Source organism: Wolffia australiana, chromosome 17 (assembly GCF_029677425.1).
Source record: "Wolffia australiana isolate 7733 chromosome 17, ASM2967742v1".
Taxonomy (NCBI): Eukaryota; Viridiplantae; Streptophyta; class Magnoliopsida; order Alismatales; family Araceae; genus Wolffia; species Wolffia australiana.
In genome coordinates this window covers 8,627,772-8,649,813 of record NC_135851.1, presented here as the reverse complement: position 1 = coordinate 8,649,813, position 22,042 = coordinate 8,627,772, and the positions used below count along the sequence as shown (strand labels likewise).

At 34.6% G+C, this 22,042-nt stretch overlaps 2 protein-coding genes and 1 long non-coding RNA gene across 7 annotated transcripts; 1 reads left to right on the top strand and 2 right to left on the bottom strand.

The window, feature by feature from the left end:
* The first annotated feature begins 15,924 nt into the window (after nucleotides 1–15,924).
* On the top strand, nucleotides 15,925–18,845 carry LOC144714239 (protein NUCLEAR FUSION DEFECTIVE 6, mitochondrial-like). Of its 5 annotated transcripts, XR_013584290.1 has the most exons (6): nucleotides 15,925–16,078; nucleotides 17,480–17,692; nucleotides 17,768–17,892; nucleotides 18,062–18,130; nucleotides 18,316–18,356; nucleotides 18,705–18,845. XR_013584290.1 is itself a non-coding variant. In XM_078588937.1 (5 exons), exons 2-4 carry the CDS (start codon nucleotides 17,544–17,546, stop codon nucleotides 18,333–18,335), a joined length of 294 nt encoding a protein of 97 aa, XP_078445063.1. In that variant the 5' UTR covers nucleotides 15,925–16,078; nucleotides 17,480–17,543; the 3' UTR covers nucleotides 18,336–18,356; nucleotides 18,705–18,845. The 5 variants fall into 5 exon arrangements, 4 of the variants coding, with proteins under 4 accessions (XP_078445063.1, XP_078445062.1, XP_078445061.1 ...); XM_078588937.1 differs by lacking the exon at nucleotides 18,062–18,130; XM_078588936.1 differs by lacking the exon at nucleotides 18,316–18,356.
* An 11-nt stretch (nucleotides 18,846–18,856) lies between these two features.
* Nucleotides 18,857–19,989, bottom strand: LOC144714240 (uncharacterized). Its single transcript, XR_013584292.1, has 2 exons — nucleotides 19,831–19,989; nucleotides 18,857–19,758 (listed from the first exon to the last, which is right to left on the bottom strand). It is a non-coding gene; the product is annotated as an uncharacterized LOC144714240 (long non-coding RNA).
* A 957-nt stretch (nucleotides 19,990–20,946) lies between these two features.
* Nucleotides 20,947–21,703, bottom strand: LOC144714237 (calcium-binding protein CML42-like). The gene has a single exon (XM_078588934.1). The coding sequence runs from the start codon at nucleotides 21,644–21,646 to the stop codon at nucleotides 21,140–21,142; it is 507 nt and encodes a 168-aa protein (XP_078445060.1). The 5' UTR covers nucleotides 21,647–21,703; the 3' UTR covers nucleotides 20,947–21,139.
* Between the last annotated feature and the right edge of the window lie 339 nt (nucleotides 21,704–22,042).

Sequence of the window (22,042 nt, the reverse complement as noted above, 5' to 3'; positions counted from 1 at the left end):
AGATCCAACCGTCCAGATTGTAGAGGAGGAAAAGACGAACCTGCCCTCAAAATTTCAGCCCAATCGGAGTTGTAGATCTCAAGATATCGCAGTTTTAGTGAGATCAAATGTGGGCCGTTGGATCTCTTTTATTTTCTCTAAAAAATCGGAATTTCCTATTGGCTGGGCTTGATTTTCTCGCTTTCCGTGTTTCTGGACACGTGCACCCTCGTTTTCCGTGTCGGTCGCACTTTTTCGCTGCTTTTTAAGAAAACAGAAAAGGACAAAATAGTGCTTTTTTCGCTTGGTTAGAAGAGAGAGAGAGAGAGAGAGAAAAAGAAAAAAATCATTGTTTTAAATAAACGCCAATGATCGGCGTCGATTTCCGCTTTTCTCTCTCTCTTTTAATCACTCTATTTGACTTTTCCTATCTCTCTCCTCTCTTCTCTCCTTTCTTATTTAATTAATATATCCCTTCATTCGCCCGAATTTCGGGCGAATGACGTGGATATTCATTTTAAATGCATTTAAAATGCAAAATAAATAATCAATATATTATTTAATTAAATGAAAATCATTTCTTGCCTAAATAATGGTCAGAAAAATTCAGAAAAATTCATAAAAATATGGGAAAATTTCATAAAAATCAGGAGATGATTTACTGACCTTAAACCAAGCAAATAAAATCATGTAAAAGTAATTCTTCACTGAAAAAATGTCAAATTCTATGTAAAAAATGATACAAAATATGAAATAATAGAAAAACGACATGTTAACTGATTTCAATGTATTTTATCATGATAACATGCAAATATGACCATTAAAACACATAAATAGAATGTATAATTCAGTAATTAAGTATATTAATTTGCATGTTATCAAAGTCCTTGGCCAAGGCAGTGAAATATCGGAGAAGAGTTCTCCAATGATTTTTGAATGCATCAGTACTAACTCGGATGATCGATTAGGGTTTGACAGTTGACCATACCCTAAGTCGTTCAAGGAACATCAAGTAGATGAGGGATTATACATACACAATAACTGATGACGAACAGGTTCCATGAGTGAGTCGATACACACTCCTTTGTATCTTCTAGGACTGATACATGGGCCTAGAGGGTCCCACGCAAATGGTCTTTTGGACGTTGGAAGATATACTTAAGTTTTGGGGGTTTTTATGAAACATACCCACTTAGTATAAATAGGGGAAGGCCCTAAACGAAATTTACCCAGGCCAGAATTATTCAGGGGCCTTTCCCCTTCTTCTCCACTCTCCCCACACCCCCTCTCCATCCCTGATGTGATCGGGACGACGTAACGACACTGACAGAGAAAGAACGGGGCTCATCAACGAGAAGGAGGAGATCCGACGCACCGAGGACCGCGTGGATACGTCTAGAGGCTGCACACTTGAGCAGCTTGACTCGTCTCACTCCGGGATCAAAGAAATCACGAATGAGATTCATGCAAAGGTACTTCGTTTCAACGTTTTCATTGATGCCATTCGATTCACAAAAGACTTCCGTTGTGCATTGTTTTGATTTCTTCATCCAAGTCAAGGCCTCTAGAACCCAACATATGGCCCCTTACAAAAGGGTCCAATATGGGGGTTCCATTTACATAGGGACCCCCTTTGAAACAAAATAAAAATACTAAAAGATAATGCCAGGCAATGCATGCCAAAACGACACGAAGGCGATACGACACATGACAACACAAACATGAACGCAACAGACAAGAACACGATGAATACGAACAAAAATAAAGCAACGAAAAGGATGAGCACGTGTCGATGAAAATCATAACGTCGAAAATGCGGACACATAGGATTGTCTAAATAAACCAGGAAAATAATTGTAAATACATATAATTTGATTCCCTTAGAAATGTCCTTGAAATTTCATTGGATCATTTATTCAACATGGAACCTGAAAAGTGTTAAAAGTATCAACTATACATATAAGAATAAATATCCATGTGAAATGCTAAACACACGTGATACAATCCCTCATGGTTTTAGAAATAGATGATAGTCAGGGGGAATGAAGCCTACTTCTTGTCGGATATGAGACTCTAATCTAGGATATCCTCTCACCTTTTGGACTATCTATGATAATCTCTCACTTGTGGCAGCTTATTAGTTCTAGAAGTTCACAGTAATCTTCTTCATGCCTGTAAGTAAAAGATGGGATTATGCTCCTCTTGTTCAATCACATATTATCAATATGTACCAGGGAAGCGTTGGTGATGAGACTCCTATCGAACTGTTGGAAGAGAACTAATAGAATTGGTGAGAGAAATAAGATAAAGTGTTAGGGTATAAAATATATACTGCGTAGATAAATAATACTTCTAAAGAATACTCCCAATAATTGATGAATGAAGAGAATAGACCAGACGTGTGTAGATAAAAATGATGATATCAAATCCTTCTCAAAATAGTGGATGATAAAGGTATGTGTCTACCTAAGAAAAGAAAGATAATGATAATGAGCAACATATCCTTAAAAAAATGAAATTACATGCTTCCAAACACAAGAAAACTCACAATACTACTTCCCTCTTTTCCCATTTTTCCTTTTTATTTTTTAATTTTTTTAGAAAGGGGTGGACACAAAATATAAGCTTTAATTAAAAAATAATATTTTTTGTCAAATATATTATTCTTGAAAAGTTCATCAAATGATAGTGAGAAAATTAAAAAATATAATGACAAGATATAGATAAAAAGGGGACATAAGAATGAAAATATATTGTAAAAGAGTGGTATCACAAAGGAGAAGAAGAGATAGGGTTCATGTAGTGATAAGCATTAACATATTAATTTATGTAAGGTAGACTAAGAGAATAGTGCGGATGATACATATATATGTTTGAAAGATAGCTTTAAATGGTTCGCAGAAAAAGGTATTACATGCTTAAACGTTAAAGATTCTTTCATTGGATTTGGAATCCTATCATCCCACATGGAAGAAAACAAAGATTTTGAGGCGTATATATTAAATCAGGTGATAATATATTAAATATACATATAAATTAAATATAAAATAACGATATTATTAACTCATTTAATATATATGCCTCAAAGTTTTTGTTTTCTTCCATATGAGAGTTTAAACTCCAAATCCTATTATCCCATATGGAAGAAAATGACATTTTTGAGGGGTATATATAAAATGAGGTAATAATATACTTAAAAAAATCTCTGTTTACCTGTTGGTCGACGATTTTCCTCACCAAACAATTGCATGACGAAGAATTTCAAGGAATTAATGCATTTTTACAAACATTCCAACTCCGATATCTGATATCGTCATCCTTTCCAAGAGACGTAGGCAGATATCGATAGTCTATCAACCAATATCAGATATCGTGATCTGATATCCGGATATCAATTAAACCGTTACCCATTATCAATATTGGGACGTGCGAACACTATTAAGAAGTTCTCTAACATCAGATGAGACCTACACTATTTCACTTGTGCAATAGCACCATTGGTGTCACACAAAAATGGAATAGGGTTTATGATCACATATAAATCCAGTTTTAGTGATGAACATTTCAATCACTCTTTCTTCTTTGGAGACTTCAACTATAGTGATGTACTCCATTCTCATCATCAAGTTTTAAGTTGACCTAGTTGGAAACTTTCCAATAGGTCATACTTCATTACTGTAGAAATATAACTTCAAATGTAGACCCTCTATCATTTGAATATCATTGAAAACACAATTTATGAAATGCTTGAGTTTCAATCCATCTTGTCCATGAACTCAAACATTTCCTTTTGTCTTCTCAAGACATCAAGAACATATCTCATTTTATTTTAATGCTCATAATAGTTAGAACTTAGGTCACTTTAGGCCTCATACATAGAATGATGTACATGATTAATCTTATTATCATGGTACAGTGAACCTATCTCAAAGTTCCCCATCCCAAAACTCCTTTTGGTGATGATATCTATGTTGATGGATATGGAGAATAGTAATAAACTTCTTGATCTATCTCTATAGATCTGTATTCTCAATATGTAGGTTACTTCTCCTAAATCCCTTCACGGCGAAGATATTTGAGAGGCATTCTTTTATCAAGATAAAATTCCTACACCATTCTGAATGAGTAGAATGTACTCTGTATAAAGAATATAATAATTATGATAGTATTTATGCTCCCCTTGGTCTTCATGTATACTTGCATGGATCGTTCTTAATTTTCAATGAAGACATGAGATTTTATCAAATCTATGGGAACTCGTATTCTAACTTTGGAATGTCTGCTTCAATCCATAACTGGATTTTGGCAGCTTGCACACCTGAATGTATACTTTTAGGTTGTATCGTATACACACTCATCCATTTCTAGATTCCACAATCATAGTGTGCTTCTATGGCGAGAAAGATTCTGGCGGACTTTCTCATGGTAGCTTGTGCAAACCCTTCCTCCATTTGAACTATTTCTATTTTCCCATCAGCACCAATATTTATCAAAAAATTCACTTACTCATAATAGGTATCATACCCTTTAGAGTGTCAACCAAGTTCCAAACTTGGTTGAGGTGTGTGGACCATATTTCAGAATCCATATGCTCTTGCTCATTCCAAAAGTTAGAATAGCCTCTTCATATGTTAGAGATCACCGTTCAGTTTGAACGAGGCCCCATTCCGCCTTGGGGAGGTTCTTTTCAGGCTGCACAATCAATTGTGGATTTTCTATCAAAACTACAAAACCCATCATCTAGACCCATAGGCCAGACCATCAAGGGTCCACTTGATCCACTACAAAAGCCTAAGTTCTATACACAAACTTGTATGCCGTCAAGTAAATAAACTTTTAATGGTGGAGTTACATTAAATTCATGAAGAAAATTTTAAGTGCCTTTCAAATTTTTTACCAAATTACTCAACTCCAATATTAAATTCATGCACAACTAATAAAGATTTTGAAATCATAAAATGACATTTTTTTGCCCAAACAGAAAATATGTGGTTTTCCTGATTCTAGGAAAAAGTGGTATAAAATAAAAATGGAAAACCATGGTTCTTTAAGATCATTCAGCTTGTTGGAAGATAATGCATGATGCTTCTATCCTTGTGCCTTTTCAGCTTGTATCCCCTTTAGATTGAGATTACATAAGAGAAGGGAACTCTAATTATAGTGGGGAGATCATGTTTTCTATGTAATAAAATTTTATTTAATTAAAAATATCATAAATTAAATGATAGTTTTCAAAGTAAATACTAAAGTAACCTACTAGAATCAAGTCTAAAAATTAAATAACTTATGGAATATTATTTTGTCAGGAATAGCATGAATATACGTGCAAATGCCATTGTCTTGGGGTTCTAGCTCCTGGTATTCCTCAAAATTTATCCATTCACTTGAATTTCTTACTTGCCTTTCGAATGTGAAGTCAGAACAGCACAATGCAACCTAATTCTTTTATCTTGCAAGTTGAGACTCAACTTCTTATTATCAAATAAGATCGATGTCCAACCTTGATCTAAATATGATAAGATTTACTAAATATCGTTCTATTATGCTATATCCTAATGGGTCATTAATAAACAGTCATAAAGACCATAAATCATCTGACATTATCTCACTCCAGTCATTATCATCTGGCAATATTCTCTTTAAGGATCCTATTAATTTCCTAATTTCTCACTTTAATTTGAAAATTGGCTTAAGGATGACATGGAATTCTCAGTTTATGATGAACCTCATACATATTCAGTAGAAACTGCAATGGGAATTATTAAAATCAAAACCTGGACTACATTAATTATGGCTCATGGACATCAAAACCTGGACTACATATATTCATAAAGTTCAGCCCACTTCATTAGTCATTTTTACAAGTAGTAGTTGGCTCAAAAAGTTAGAACCTTTCCAGATTATGGTGCAAAAGGTCCCATAGAATCTATGCCCCACAAATTAAAATTTTATATTTCAACGATTACTTTTAGAGGCATAGAATCTTTCTTTTTCAGGTTCACCGTAGATTCAAATTTTAATAATTTTTTTCAAATTATATGAATCTTAAAATAAAAATGCCAAGAAAAAACTTCAGTGAAGAACTTTAAAAGTATATTTTTGTAAATAAAAATGGCCACCACAAAATGATGATCGAAAACATCCTAATATACTTCTATGTTCTTCGTCAGGAAGACATCTTCTAAAAATATGATATGATCCTAAATGAAATATTTCAGGATCTTCCCATACATAAATTTTAATGCCTATCAAAAGTTTCTTTCTATCTTCCTCTCAGACAATCTTTTTTTTTTTTTATGTATTAACTTTCTTCAAAACAAAGATGGTTATTTATACAACTTTTTAATTTCACCGGATTACCTCAAATGGCCATGCTTGTTATTTTTTAGGTACTTTGATACACCTGATCAAAATGAATAAGAACATACTGAATTATATGTAATAGTTAAATCTCTGATTTATTGAAATAATTCAACCTGATTAATGGAGGAGAAAAGTTTAAGATAAAAATATTTCTACATGTTTGAGTTATTCCCTGATCCTTTTGGTTTATATCCTTTCCTCAAATGCATGCTATCATAGTGTCATTTCCATAGTTTTGAAAAAAAAAATTATAGCTATCTATACAAGAAAAAAAATCTCACCTGGGTCCACAAAAAAATCTTTCCTATTCTCCTGCAAAGTCTTCCACGTGGGTGAAAATCCATTTCGTTCCGTTTCATCTCACCAAGGCTCATTTTGACGTTTCTACGCTAAATAACTTCTATAAAACTTATCACTATTTTGACTCATCTGTAAATTTCAATACTTACCAAAACTTATGAAATGAACTTGGGAAAGAATTCAACGATCCTTAATTATTCTCTCTTAATCTATATCAGTGTGATATCAATCTAGACAAAGATATAAAACGAAACAATATCAATTGAAAAACCACATTTTTAAGAGAGTTAAATAAAATTAAAGATAAAATTATAAATAAATATTTTTTCCTGGTTGATTACAAATCCAATGCTTTTTAAGCAGTTTTAAATGAATCGTATTGTTCCAAAAATTAGTAACATACATTTTTCATATTGGGGATAATTTCTGCTGGTTGATTACACATGAATGGTTCTCTATAGAAGATTGAACTTTCATGGACAAGGAAGAAAATGAATTTGATAACTTATTTCAAATATTTTCAGCCAATAAATGTTGACATTTTGACATTTTGATAAATTATTTCAACTACACAACATATTTCATAAACGTCCAAAATACATGTTGACATTTTGATCCATTACGAGTTGTTTTTATTTTAACTGTGAAAGTAATCAAATTATATAAATGCTTAATTTTGTATTTTCTCAGTAGATAATAAATTAAAACATGGCTGAGATAAGTGCATCTATTTTACTTGCATCCGACAAATTATGTTGTATCATTTAAAAAAATTAGGAAAATGAATAACTAAACCCCAAAAACCTCAAAGTTGGACTTCCAAAATTCCCATAAAATATTAAGAATGATAAAAATAATATATTTAAAAATTTACCATACACTTAACTTAAAATAGCTTCATTAAAATAATTGTATAAAATTATATATTTACTTACCGGATTGCATCATGACATAGTTCAAAATTTTAACTGGGATAGGCCAAAGTTTTATGGTCATTTAGGAATCCTAGAAAAAAACCCTAACCTTCAAAATAAATGAACAAAGTTTTATTCTTCAACCCTTTCGCCTCATCAATATTTTAAAAAACCTACCTAATCATTTTTTCACACAGTTTTTTTAAAATTTTCCTGTTGACAGGAAATACAAAATAATGATTTTTCATATTTCAACAACAGTGGTGATGATCAATTTCCGTATTTGACTTGAAAATATGTGTTTTGGTTTGAATGGACTATTTTCCAATATAGATTTGAGATTAACTCCATGTCCATCTCTCTCATTTTAACTTTATGAATTCATTTCTGGAAGGGTTTCACTTATTGTTTGAGAAATGACAAAAAAATGTTTTGAAACATTGAAAAATACTTTTTTACCTTCTTATCATTTATTTATCATATCTCGAAAATGATTCATTATATTTATGTATGATTGACTAGGCATTCTTCCGATATGTATGATTGACTAGGCATTCTTCCGATATGACTAGGCATTCGTACTTGAATTTTGGAGTCTCGTTGTTTCTTTAGATAAATTCATGATAATATTAGCCTTTAATGATATTTTATAAACTATGAAATTATCGGAGATTCCATATATCATAAGGATCATAATAAGATACGATGTATTTATCTATAAAAATTAAATATGATTTGAATGCACAGAAAATATGGAGATCTAGTTTTTCCACAAAGGTTTCAGAGGCCAATCTTTTGGTTGTATTTATTCAGATATAGTTTCTCTGGAATTCCAATTGAAATTTTATTTTAATTTTAATTTTCCTATTTTCTGTGCCCGTAAATGTTCAACTATTATCAATCTTAATAGCTAATGAGTTTGAGTTTACATTTTTTCCAAAAGGACAACGAACACTAATCAATCAAATACATTTAATGGCTATCTAATCAATATAAGGATGGAGGATAGATATCTTTTGATAAGCCTAAATTTGGTATTTCATTAAACATATTTAATCATGTCTTTTGATTATAACCTTATGACATGATATTTATATGGTTCCCTTTTTCAGAGTACAGAAAGTGTAGGGAGAGAAATTAGGTTCATCCAAAGGTAGGAGGGGACTGCAAAATATGAAATGTAATTTATGATTTTGGTAGATAGAAGTTTAGCACAAAGAGGTGATGTTGAAGAGTGAGAAAGAGGATGTGAGATGAGAGTGTGAATTGAAGCTGACCTAAACCTTCGCCTATGGATTTAGGTTGCTTGATGGATGAATGAGAATGGTACATGGCGCTTAGGGTTTGACCCTCTTGGAGGATCAAGACCTAAGGAAAGAATAAGAACGACAAAAGTTATGGACCTCATTGATCTTGCTCCTCTCGTTCGGCATCAGACAGTGTCAGAATATTCTCTCTTACTTACAAGCTATTTTAATCAATCCAGTTGTATGTATGGAAAAGGGGGGAAAATGAGCCTAGCCTCAAATTCACATTTGGATCTTAAGATGTCAAGCATTGAAAAAGGATGAACCAAAGCTGTCCAGTTGCTCTTTTCTCTCACCTCCAGACCTAACCAGCTCATCCTGCTTTTCCTGTATGCCATTCACCCAAAATTTGTGCTCTTACTGATGCCAAAAATATCACCTTCCTTCATCTAATCTATTAAAATCTACACATGAATGTGTCATCTTCTCATTAATAAAAATGGGAACAGTAAGATAACTAGAAATAATATTATTGTTTCACATCTGAGAGTGTGGCACGTGTCCTAGATTCCATTGGCGTTGGATATCACTTAATTGAAAAAGGATAAAATGATTTTTTAATGAGAAATTGGTTTTTTTTTCAAGCAACTATTGTGCAAAATAAGTTATTGTATTTTTTGGATTTAATGCAAACTGTGTTAATACGATCTCTCTGTAACTTTTGTGGCTTAAATAAAATAAATAGTTAGCTCATTATTCATCATTTTTACCCAATAAGTTTCAAGGTCAAAACAATGAGTCCCCGATGATTATTTGCCACATCAATTGAAAAACTGACCGTTACATATGGAGGAATGACATGTAGCACTGGATTTCACTTTTAAGCCCTAGAAAGTTCATAAGTAATTCATCCAAATGCTTTAATTTATTCTGCATGAATTAGTTTTTTAAATTTTTTGTTGTAAAATGCAATCATATCCATAAAAATAACTTAAAGCCTTCGGTAATGCAGAATATGTATTTTCTAACTTATAAAATTAGTTTCATAGTGTTTCTAAAGTTATTAAATTGATAAAATATCAGAAATTCTTGAAAAATCATAAAATCACACCAAAGGATGTTTAAACAAATTTAAAACATCATAACATAAAATTAACACATTTTTAATGCAGAAATTTATTTAATATGCATAACATATGGCAATTTTCATGTTATCCTCCGCCTCTCAGACTAGGTCACGTGTTTCATGGTGGAGATAAAATAAGATAATTTGTGAAGAAATAGAGACAGAGATAAGTGAGTGATGGATTAAAATATGGGTTTATGGGTCAATGCTTTATTACATCTGGATAAGTCGGACCATCATATTCAAAAGATAGATTTGACTTACAAAATTTCCATATATTCCCCCTCCTAAACCTATGTAGATATGCTTGATGAAATACTATATCATGGCTTAAATGCATGGAAAAAACCTTGAACCTCTGTGTTCCCATTAGGCATATTTTCCCCAAGAATTATCTTAGGACCCTCCAGTCTGATTCTCACGGTTCATATGACTAAACATAATTCAATATTTTATATGTATTTTATGTTTCTACCTAAATTTGGAAAATAAATTTTAATGGAAATAAAACTTGTTTCACATAACCTAAAAAGTGATTTTTTATTATATGATATTTAATGTTAATAAATTTTCCCTCAAATTTTTTAGAAAATTTTTTGTTTATTTGGAGGTATAAATTTCTAAAATTGGCTTCTTCTGTCGTTCTAGAGCCTTACTTGGTATTGCATACACCTTATAACTTGTGATCATTCTGTTTAAAATATGATGTTGTGCTTCCATACTTTTGGTATGCTAGTTATGTCACTAGAATGTGCAACATATGGTATTACAACACATCATCTTTAAGTTGAGTCATGTAGCACAATGAAAAACTAGAATTTATGGTACATTAATTTCATTTAAAGCCTATGATTTATGAAAAAAAATTAATATTTTTTTCACTACATAGAACAAAGTAAGGAATGAATCCACAAAGAGCAGGTAATTTTGACATTTTTTGGATTTTTTTCTTTTAGAGATATTATCTTAGATGTTTTGAATGATTAATTTTTAGATTTTACGTTTAGATTTCACATTTTTAGATTATACAAAATCTGAAGGAACAAAAATTATTTTTTATTTTATTATATTATCTTCATTTGATATGATTTTTAAAAATTGGGAATTTCCTGGGAATTGATTGAGTTAAAAATGATTAATAGTTAATATTAAAAACTTAAGATCAGTTCAAATGATTGGTTTGAATAAAAGATTCAGTTCAAATGATCGATTTAGTTTGAACTGACCAGTTTGGACAATGGTTATGACAAACCAACCAATTATGATGATTGTTTTATTGTGAACTGATTGGTTTGCTATGGAAAATCGGGTCGGTTCGAACCAATCATTTCATATAGCTTCTTTCAATTCATCACCCTGCATCCAATCAAGAATGGCTTCAAAGTATGACTTTCTAACATAGAATAAAATTTCTTCAAAAAACCAAAATTCCTAAATCATTGTTTTGCTCTATCCTTGAAGGGTAGTGGAAAAACATTTCATCATCATAACTTCACTGTAAATCCCTTACAGTGGATATAAATAAATTCTTTTGTTAAATTCATCTAAATAAGCATGTGGATCTTCTGAAGATAACCACAAAATGTTTCAAGGGCTTCACAAAGGCATTATCATTGTTAAATACTACATTATCTGCTAATGGTGCATGTGAAAAGGTAGTCTTTTATATCTAATCAACTCATAATGCCCTTTTAATCTTGTATTCCTCTCAAAGAATTTATATTTGTTTCTAATCACTCATGTAACATATAATGTCCTTAATTTTGCTCATGGAAACATTTTTTTCTAATTCAGGAGGAGTGAATTCAAGTTGTTTACATGTAATACTGTTGATAAATAAAAATTTAATTATATTGGTGAACTGCAAGAATTTATCTCAAAGTACTCCTCTCATTGTGGTTCTACACTTATATAAAGGGCATAAAATACTAATGATACAAAATTAAATTTAGTTACCCCATGACGTGCTATTGGCAATAGCGTCAGTTGATAAATCAAAATTTGGGCTCTGATTTATGCAATTTTTTTTTAAAATCCATACTTTGTATAGGGTAAGGGTCAAATCCATAGCAAACTGGTGATGAAAAGGTTAATTTTTTTGTTCAGAGATAATTTCATATGTTTATTACGGGTAATATTTTTTTGGTTTTAATATTGTCTAAGTATTAATTTTTAAAAGGTAAATAATACTATTTAAACTCATTTCAATGAAAAATATTTTTCATTCTTTAATAGATTCTTCCAATTCAATATGATTTTTTCAAAATTTTCTTCTTTCAACCTTTTGGGAATTTATTAGGATAGGATTTTTGGGGAGTTTTTTAGAGTGAAAAATAATTAAAAATACAAAATTCAGCTCTCCTTGAACTGATTTATTTGGCTTGAACCAGTCAGTTCAGTTCAATTGATTGGTTTGAATAATTGTTTTGGATGATCAGTAGTATTTAAAATGATATGTTCTGATGATGGGATTGCAAACCATTCAGTTCAAACGATCAGTTCACATTGAACTGATTGGTTCAAAAGATCTATTCAGACGATTGGTTCGAATGATATGTTCGCATGACTGATTTGAATTATTGGTGTGAAAGATTGGTTTAGTTGGAGCCCATCAGTTCTGTTAGACCTGATCGAATCAGTTGTTCCACTGTCTCAATCCATTGGTATGGCTGGCAACTGGGTAAGCCGATGCATGCGGGCATTGCGAGTGGGAGATGAGGATGTGTGGTTCTTTAGAATGCTTTTAACTTGGGATACATGTTTAACTTTATTACACAGTTTGCATCATTGGAAAGCTTGGCTTATGGGCCCTCTTCTTTAATGCTTGTCGAGATAAAAATGAGATAAAATTCGAATGAAAAAGATAGGCATCACACAAACCTCATTGTCACTGCACCCAAAGGTCAAGTAATGATTTTTGTCCAACAATATTGATCAAAATTTAACCCCATATCCCACACTTTTATAAAAAATCAATGGATCAAAGGAATCTTATGGAGAATGCAACAAAATAATAAGTCAGGAGCATAAATCCAAAATGTGGTACAAACTGAGGGGAGAAGAGTTTAGATAGCAGTAACCTAACTTTCCAAGCCTTTGGAGTTAATTCCAAGGGTCTGGCGGGCTAGGGTTACTTGATTTACATACTTGATCCTCATGTTTTCCTCTGCATATTTGGAAATGGACATTTCAAATTCATATTATGTGTTAATTACACTATTCTTACCTTAATTTGACTTTGTTCTTAAAAGAGGCTTAAACAGGCTTGAAAAATGAATTTCTTGTGTATTAAAAATGGATTGGGTTTCTTGTTCTGGTCTAGGACATGAGTTGCAGGTCTTATTTTTCTCCCACTTGCATCCAAAATTTACCATTTATTCACCTAAGTACTAAATTTCAAATAAAACTCTAATAAGAAGAACAACATCATAATTCATCAAGAAAATGACTGAGAGAAACAATCGAAGAACCTGATCGCAATGTGAGGCATGTGCAACAGTCAGATATGACTGGAAGCTCGAGAAGCGGAGGCATTTACACTGCCGGAAGCAGTTCTCGATGTGGTATTTCTCAGGGAAAACGATCAGAGAAGAGATATGGATCCCACGACCGATGCCATCCATCTATCCGAGTAGCTGCTACATAGGCTGCTAAGCTGGAAAGCGTGCACAGGAAAATCTCTCACTTTTCGTTGCCAAAGATTAATATAAAATAATTAGGATAGTTAAAATAACTAAAAATGTAAAATAATTTTCTTTTTGCTCTCTATGAACTTGTTGTTAGAGATTGGGAAATAATTGGGAAGACACTGATGAGGTTTCCGTCATCGTCATCGCCTTGTCGATAAATCACAATGTCAAAGCCGTTGTTGTCATTGTCTATCTTTATTGACGTGAGCTTAGAAAAGTGAGGATGATGATGATGATTTTGTTGGGTTGTTGTGATCTAGATGATGAACCTTTTGTATCGTCACCATTGCAATAGTGAGGACTATAATTAAAATTATGATGACTTAGAATGAAAAATCTTAAGTATTTCACTCTATTTATGTAGTGACAACATAGAAGATGGAGCCATTTGGAATCTTAAGGTTGAAATTTTCAAGTAGGACCAACAATATTGCATACAAGTATAGTTTCGGATCGTCCCGGACGTGGACGATGGATGGGATGGGACGAATTTGTTCCCGTCCGACTTTCGGATTCAGTGTAGGGATGAAGGACAGGAAAAAATTTTGTCCAGGGAAAAAACCGTCCTGTCCCTCATCCCGGATGAAAAAAACCATTTGATATTTTTAATATATGAAAATAGATTTTTCTAGGTTTTTAGGGAAATATGGAGGAAAGAGAATCCTAATGGAGATATGTACAGTTATTTCTGAGCGGCATCAGTTTGTACGCGGGTAAAAATACAGGGACTTTGATGCAAATTGTCATAGAGAGGCCATGTGGCTACATCTCAACCATCGGATGTGAATCCGGCACTGTTTCATCCACAATCGTCCGTCCATCATCCGAGACCTCTGGACAGACCGTTTTTTTGTCCCAGGGGACAAAAACCGTCCCGTCCAGTGGTCCCCACGATGAATTTTCATCCCAAATTTAGTCCATACCCTTGGACGGGATGATGATTTTGTCCCGGGATGAAAAAAAATCATCCCGTCTGCATTCCTGAACTATACATACAATGAGTCATTGCCTTTTGATGAAGACCAATAAAGGGACATCAAATGCTCGTCGTGAAATTTTTGCACTTCAGACTTTCTCTCAACCAAAAATTTTAATCGATTATTTGGGAGGGCTAAAATTTGAGGATATCGAGCAGGCCTCTAATGGTCTAACTCAGGCAAGGGAAAAAATAGCATAATAGGTATTCACTGAAATCTTGGTTCCTTTTTAAATATCTACTTTGAACATGAATACTTTTCCTTTGTAGAGTCATGCTCTCGGTTATGCTTCCAATGAAAAGAAGATTATTGATTATCCAATCTCCTACAACTATTTAGCATGTGACATACCTTTTGATAATGCATCCAATACTGGGCTGTTATCACCACAATCTATCTATCCATCCATCCATCTATCTCTACGGATATTTATGTATTTATCCATCAATCTATTTGCCTACTATATATATAGAATTTATCTATCAGTCCATCTTCCCAACTACCTATATCTATGTATATCTGTATGTATGTGTGTGTGTATGTATGTATGTGTGTATGTGTGTGTGCATATGTACGTTTGTACGTATGTATGTATGTACGTGTATGTATGTGTGTATGTATGTATGTACGTACGTACGTACGTACGTATGTATGTATGTATGTATGTACGTATGTATGTATGTACGTGTATGTATGTGTGTGTGTATGTATGTATGTACGTATATACGTATGTATGTATGTATGTACGTATGTATGTATGTACGTGTGTATGTATGTATGTGTGTGCATGTGTATATACGTGTGTATGTATGTATGTATGTATGTATGTATGTATGTACGTACGTACGTATGTATGTATGTACGAATGTACATATGTATGTATGTATGTATGTATGTGTGTATGTATTTGTGTATGTGTGTAATGTATGTATGTATGTGTGTGTAATGTATGTATGTATATTTCTGTATACCTATCAATCAATGTATTTTACTATTTTCTTCTTAAATATTTATGCATCCATCTATCAATGTGTAAGTATATCGTCAATCCATCTATTATTATATCAATCCGTCAGTCCGTCCCTATTTATGGTGGTGATTCATCTACCTCTCCGTGCGGTTGTCTGATGATATATACCCAAACATTTTAACTACTATTTTTTCTTGCACTTTGAATATATTATCTGCAATATCTCCAGATATCTCTGTGTATATAAATAATATTTTTATCCCCGTCAAACAAATTAAAATGAATCGACTTACGGTACTTTATAACTATTTAAAACTATACTAGAACTATATTAGGAACTTTTTTTTATGGAATCTTCTACTGATTCCGCGGCGCGATCTGGGCCGTCCATATTTACGATGAGCTCAAGTTTCACCCTAAATCGTCTCTCGCTCTTTCGGTCCTTCCTTGGTCTCCGGAACTGGAGATTTGAAATTTTGAATCTGTGGATCTTCCGCTCGCCAGAGTACAACGGTAAGATTTTCTGTTCTTCGTTCCCCGCTTTTACTTGGATTCTCTCCTGGAATTCGTATTTTGAATTTCTTGTTCGATTTCAACGCCGGCGGACTAGAACTAGGATTTATATTGATTTTCGACATTTCCGCTCGTTTCCGAGCTGGCTGTTCATGGCCCAATCACTCTATGTCGCCTATTAACACATCATTGTAAATCTATGTTATTGACTCTTGCTTAATCTTGAAATTAAATTCATGGTTAAGTTTTATCTCGTTTAAACTGTTAGATGACTGTCCATCATCCTCGCGATTTTAGCCTTTCTGACTAATCAGTTGAATGATTAAGTTGAGAGAAAGTCTGAAAGTGCAAACAATTCGTGAGGATCATTTACTATCCATTTCAAAACCCGCCATCTTCTTGATTTTACACTACATTAATAGATTGTTAACCACTAATATCTAGTTAATTACTTGTAATTAAATAGATGGTCATCATGCCCCGATTAGGCCTCCTACATCACCTCTAGTCCTCAAAATCATCATCATTATCATTATTTTTTAAGGTTCAACTTTGCTAAGGTTAATTAGATAATAGATATTAATAGTAAAATCGAGGTGATGTAATAGATATTACTCTTTTATAAAGGCTAAGCTCACTCCGATAACAGTAAACAATGACAAGAGAAGAAAATGACGATGATGAAATTTTCATCACTCTATCATCTTCATGATTCTTCCCACCAAACTCTAACAAGTTGACATAGAGCTATTTTACATTTTGAATTTTTTAAACTATGTTATATCGTTTGGTCCTTCTATATTAATATCCCAACATTTTTTTGATTGACACTACATTAATAGACTGTTTTTTTTAAGAAATACATAACTAGATTATTAACTATTAATAAATCTAATTTTCACTTTGCTGAGCTCACTCCGACAACAATAAACAATGAGAAGAAGACGATGATGAAATTTCCATCATCCTCAACGCTTTCTATCATCTTCCTGATTCTTCCCACCAAACTCTAATAACAAGTTGCCATATAGCAAAAAAAAAAGCTATTTTACATTATTAGTTTTTTAAACTATATTATTTCTTTTGGTCCTACTATACTAATATCCCAACATTTTTTTTACTGACACTACATAAATAGACTGCTTTTTTTTGAAGAAATACATAACTAGATTGTTAACTATTAATATCTATCTAACTATCACTTTGTTAAGCTCACTCCGCTATCAATAAACGATGAGAAGAAGACGATGATGAAATTTCCATCATCCTCTACACTTTCTATCATCTTCCTGATTCTTCCCACCAAACTCCAACAATAAGTTGCTATAGAGCAAGAAGAAAGGTATTCTACATTTTTGAATTATTTTAACTATCTTAATTCTTTTAGATTATTCTTACCAGCTTAGAAGCTACTCGGATAAGAGTAGAGACAGACGAGCTTCAGACACCATCGCCGCAGTCATCAATGGCGTCGGCTGCCGGAGCCAGATCTCTTCTCCGATCGTCTTCCCTGAGAAATGCGGTATCGAGAGCCGCTTCCGGCAGCACAAATGCCTCCGCTTCTCGAGCTTCCGCTCGTCTCCGACCGCCTCCCGCGCCACGCGTCGTGATCAGGTTCTTCGATCAATTCTCTGTGACGTTTTCTTGATGAATTGTGCCTCTGTTCTTATTCTTGTTCTTTCTGGAAAGATCTCCAATTGAGATGACCAGCTTCTGCGTGGAATCACTTCTCCCGATGCACAGCGCCACGGCCTCGGCTCTCCTGACCTCGATGCTGTCCGCCTCCAGGCGTCATTGCGGCTGGTTCTTGGAAGGTAAGCAATTTTCCAGCAGTTTTTTCGAGAAAATTAGAACTTTTTTCTGTTCATCGCCTGTCATCTAGAGTTTGAAATTGATCGCCTTGTTCTTTAGAAGATCCCTCTCATACTTTTTTTTAGTAGGAGATCGAATCCGAACAGATTCTGATCATTTTTATTCAATCAGTTGGAAATGATGACGTGTGACAAAGTATGAGAGGGAACTAGCAAAATCGTTTGTCCAGAGGCATGCTCTGTGAGTATCTTCGAACATGATTTTATTTTAAAACTCTTTCCACTTAATTTCTGAAAAAAATCAAAATTTCATCTCTCTCTATCAAAATTAAATAATATCCTATTTCTCTTCTTTGTTACCGGCCATAAACCCATAATTCATCATCCACCGGCCACGAACTTACCAGATTCTCTGCGTTGAAACAGCTTGCAATGATGACGTATGAAGAGTTCCCAAATGACCACAGGTTCAAAACCTTTCCGCAGATTAATATATAACTCCATCTCAAGACACTCACATTCTCTATCTAGATTTTGTTCCCTCTAGAAATATTCTTCTCTTCGATCATGATTTGGTTCTAAAACTATTTCAGCTAATTTCTTAAAAAATCAATCTTTCATCTCTCTCTACCCTCGTCTCTACTTGATTATCTAAGTAAAGTTTTCTCTCCCATTGTTCTATCTTTCTATCTTCTGGAGAGAGAGATAGAGATACTCCCATTGTTTGTCTATGTTTTTTATGAATTTGGGGTTGCATGTATTTCTCATTTCCCCCATCTTTTTTCTACATATTGTTTTCTTCTTGGTGTTTGTAGATGGGTGAGCGAAGGGTTCCACTGGCGATCTCTCTCTCTTGATGGGAGAATCCATGCTCTTTGGATTACTAACATGTGCATCTCTCTCTCATCAATAAACCATTTTTCACATGATACAATAAAAAACGCATTTTTATTGCATACAGTGGATGGATGAAGCTTTCAGATCTAAAATTACAATCAAATGTCGTATCGATTCAAGTAAACGGGAAGAATGGACAAGTAAGAAAATAAGAACAGTAAAAAGCATAAATAAAGTGCCGTCAGAATTGAAGCTGGCGGCAGATCTCAGGAGAAGGATTCCTCGACTGAAAAAACTTCCGAAAGACTGCATCAGGGCTAATTTCTGCCCCTCCTTCTAGCTGAGAAGACGTTACAATCCTAATAATAAGCGTGCTCCACGCAGCCAAGAACGCCCTTTCTTCTTCTTCTTCTTTGGACGTCACCTCCGCAAGAGGTTTGCTTTGATCGTCAAAATCGAGCAATCTCTGAACGGAAAGAGGAGTTCCTCCGATCCTCTTCTTTGGGGTCATCATCGGTTCTTCTCTTGGCTCGAATGCATCGAAAGAACACTCTCCTGGCGTCTGAAAACCCTTTGGGATCTCCATTGAATCGATTGATGAACAGCTTTCCGAGATTCCCGATCGAGGAGTACCTGAGGTTTGGGCGTCTGCGGAGGCTTCTTTTTCGAGAGGGGAATTTGAATCTGCCGCGTCGAAGTCGAGCTTTCTCTGGACAGGATAGAAGGTTTTCCTCGCTGATTTCTTCTTGGGAGCGAAGATCATGGGGGACGGCCCGGGAAGAAAAGAATTGAAAGTTTTTCCCTCGGGCGTCATGAAGCTCGATCTCAAATCTGTTGTTCCGCATCCGCATGAAGATGTCGTAATCGGCCGGCTTTCTCTGTCGATAACCGGGGTCCCAGGCCTCATCTCCATTCCACGGGAGGTGATTGGAACGGTAATCTCACAGAACATACAACTCATCCATGATGAACAGCTTCAGCAATCTGAGCTTCCGATCCAGCGCTCGGATTCGAGGAAATTACGCCTTCGATCTGCATAAATCGAGCCAACAGGATCAACGACCGGCAGAAAAACGCCACAAGAGTGCAAAATTGAAACAAAACCTGCGGTAATCATCAGCCGCCGGCTAGGAAAAACGCCACACGAGTGTAAAATCAATATAAACCCTAGTTCTAGTCCGCCGGGGCTGGAATCCAACAAGAAATTCAAAATACGAATTCCAGGAGAGAATCCAAGTATAAGCGGTAAAAGAAGGACAGAAAATTCTTACCGTTGTACTCTGGCGAGCGGAAGATCCACAGATTCAAATTTTCAAATCTCCCGTTCCGGAGACCAAGGAAGAACCGGAAGAGCGAGAGACGCGGGAAGCGATTTATTGTTCCCGCTTTCTTGGAAATTTATATGGGCCGAAACTTGAGATCATCGCAAATATTGACGGCCCAGATCGTTCCGTAGAATCAGTCAAAGATTCCGGGATCTGTCTCCGTTGACCAGTATTTATTGATATAATAATCTGATTCCAGTATAGTTTTAAATTCATATATTAAGAAAGTTTATTGTCAACCGTGTTGACCGACTTGATAATAGTCAATTCTTAGTAGTGTCAGAGTGGGACAGATTTTATTCGCATTAAATTGTTTGAAAGGGGCAAAAATATTATTTATATACAGAAAGATATCTGGGGATCTTGCCGATACAATATTTAATTAGTATATCACCAGACATGCCTAGAGAGATAGATAAATAACCATCATATAAATGGATGGAATGACGGATTGATATAATAATAGATGGATCGATGATATACTTGCATATTGATAGATGGGTACATTAATATTTAAGAAGAAAATAGATAAATACATTGAGATATAGTTATACCTAGATAGCTAGCCAGCAAAAAGAATGATAGATAAATACATAAATGAAGGTAGATAGATAGTTATGTACATAGAGATGGATGGATGGATAGATAGATAGATAGATCGGTAGATAGTCAAAGATCCAAACACTTAGATAGATAAATAGATAGAGAGATTGATCGACCTATTCATACGATGTTAGATTTGTAAAAAAGATGGTTGGATAGATATATAGATAGGTAGACAGTCAAAGATCCAAACATTTGGGTAGATAAATAGATACAGAGATTAATTGATCTATAAATACATACAATCATAGACATATAGATAGGCAGATAGTCAGATATCCAAACACATATGTAGATAAACAAATACAGAGATTGATGGATATATAGAGACATACAATGATAGATAAAAAGATGGATGGGTGGATAGATAGACAGATACATGGTTTGATAAAAAAGACATACAGATAGATGGGCGTATCCGAGACATCCACATGAAAAAGCAAGAGAGATATATATAGATGTAGATGGAGAGACAGATAAGAAGATCAAGAGCTAGCGGCAGCGATACCACTCATCATAATCTTGAATTCGGAGAAATCAACGAGCCCGTCATGGTTGCGATCAACGGAGCAGATCATCTGGTTAACGCGGGAAATATCCCGCCCTTCTTCCCCCAATCCCAGCTTCTTCAGCACCGATTGCAACTCCCTCGGGCAGATAAATCCATCGCCATCTTCATCAAACACGTGAAACGCCTCCACCAGATCGGAATCCCCGCCATCTTCCTCCTCCGTCAATTGCGATCCGAAGAGAGAATCTCCGAGAGATCGGTGAAGATCGGCGAAATCCTCAAACCCTAGCCCCGATCGTCCGGCGAGAAACGATTCGAGATCGCCGGGGGTTTCTTCGAGCCCGAGCTTGGTTAGCGCCCGATTCAACTCCTCCACGGTGATCTCGCCATCGCCGTCGTCGTCGAACACGTCGAAGATTCTTCGCAGTCGGATCGTGTTCAAGCTCGAGCTCCGCAGGCGGAATGATTTCGTCGTCGACATCCTCCGATGGAGAAGAGAGAGAGAGATGATGTCTCTAGAGAGAGAAATCGGGACCCCTCCCGGAAGAATTTTATTTATAGTCCGGTGGAATTACACTAAAAATATAATTTTTAATTCGATAATTACCGGTGGCTTGTTTTGATATTTAAGTTTGATAGTTGACTGGTCAATGGTCAAAGGACAATGGTCAATAGTCAATATTTGTGTTTTTTAGAAAATGATATTTTATGAATGTTAGACAAAGTGAGAGGATCCGGTCGCATCCCGTCCCTCGTCCCCTCCTAGGGGTGTCGTACGCATGATAAAAAGTGAAGAGTACATGTGGTGCGAGGGGCTGCTTACTCGAAGGCCATCCGTCTAGTAGATCATTCATTCTTAACATTATTGCCCTTTAGG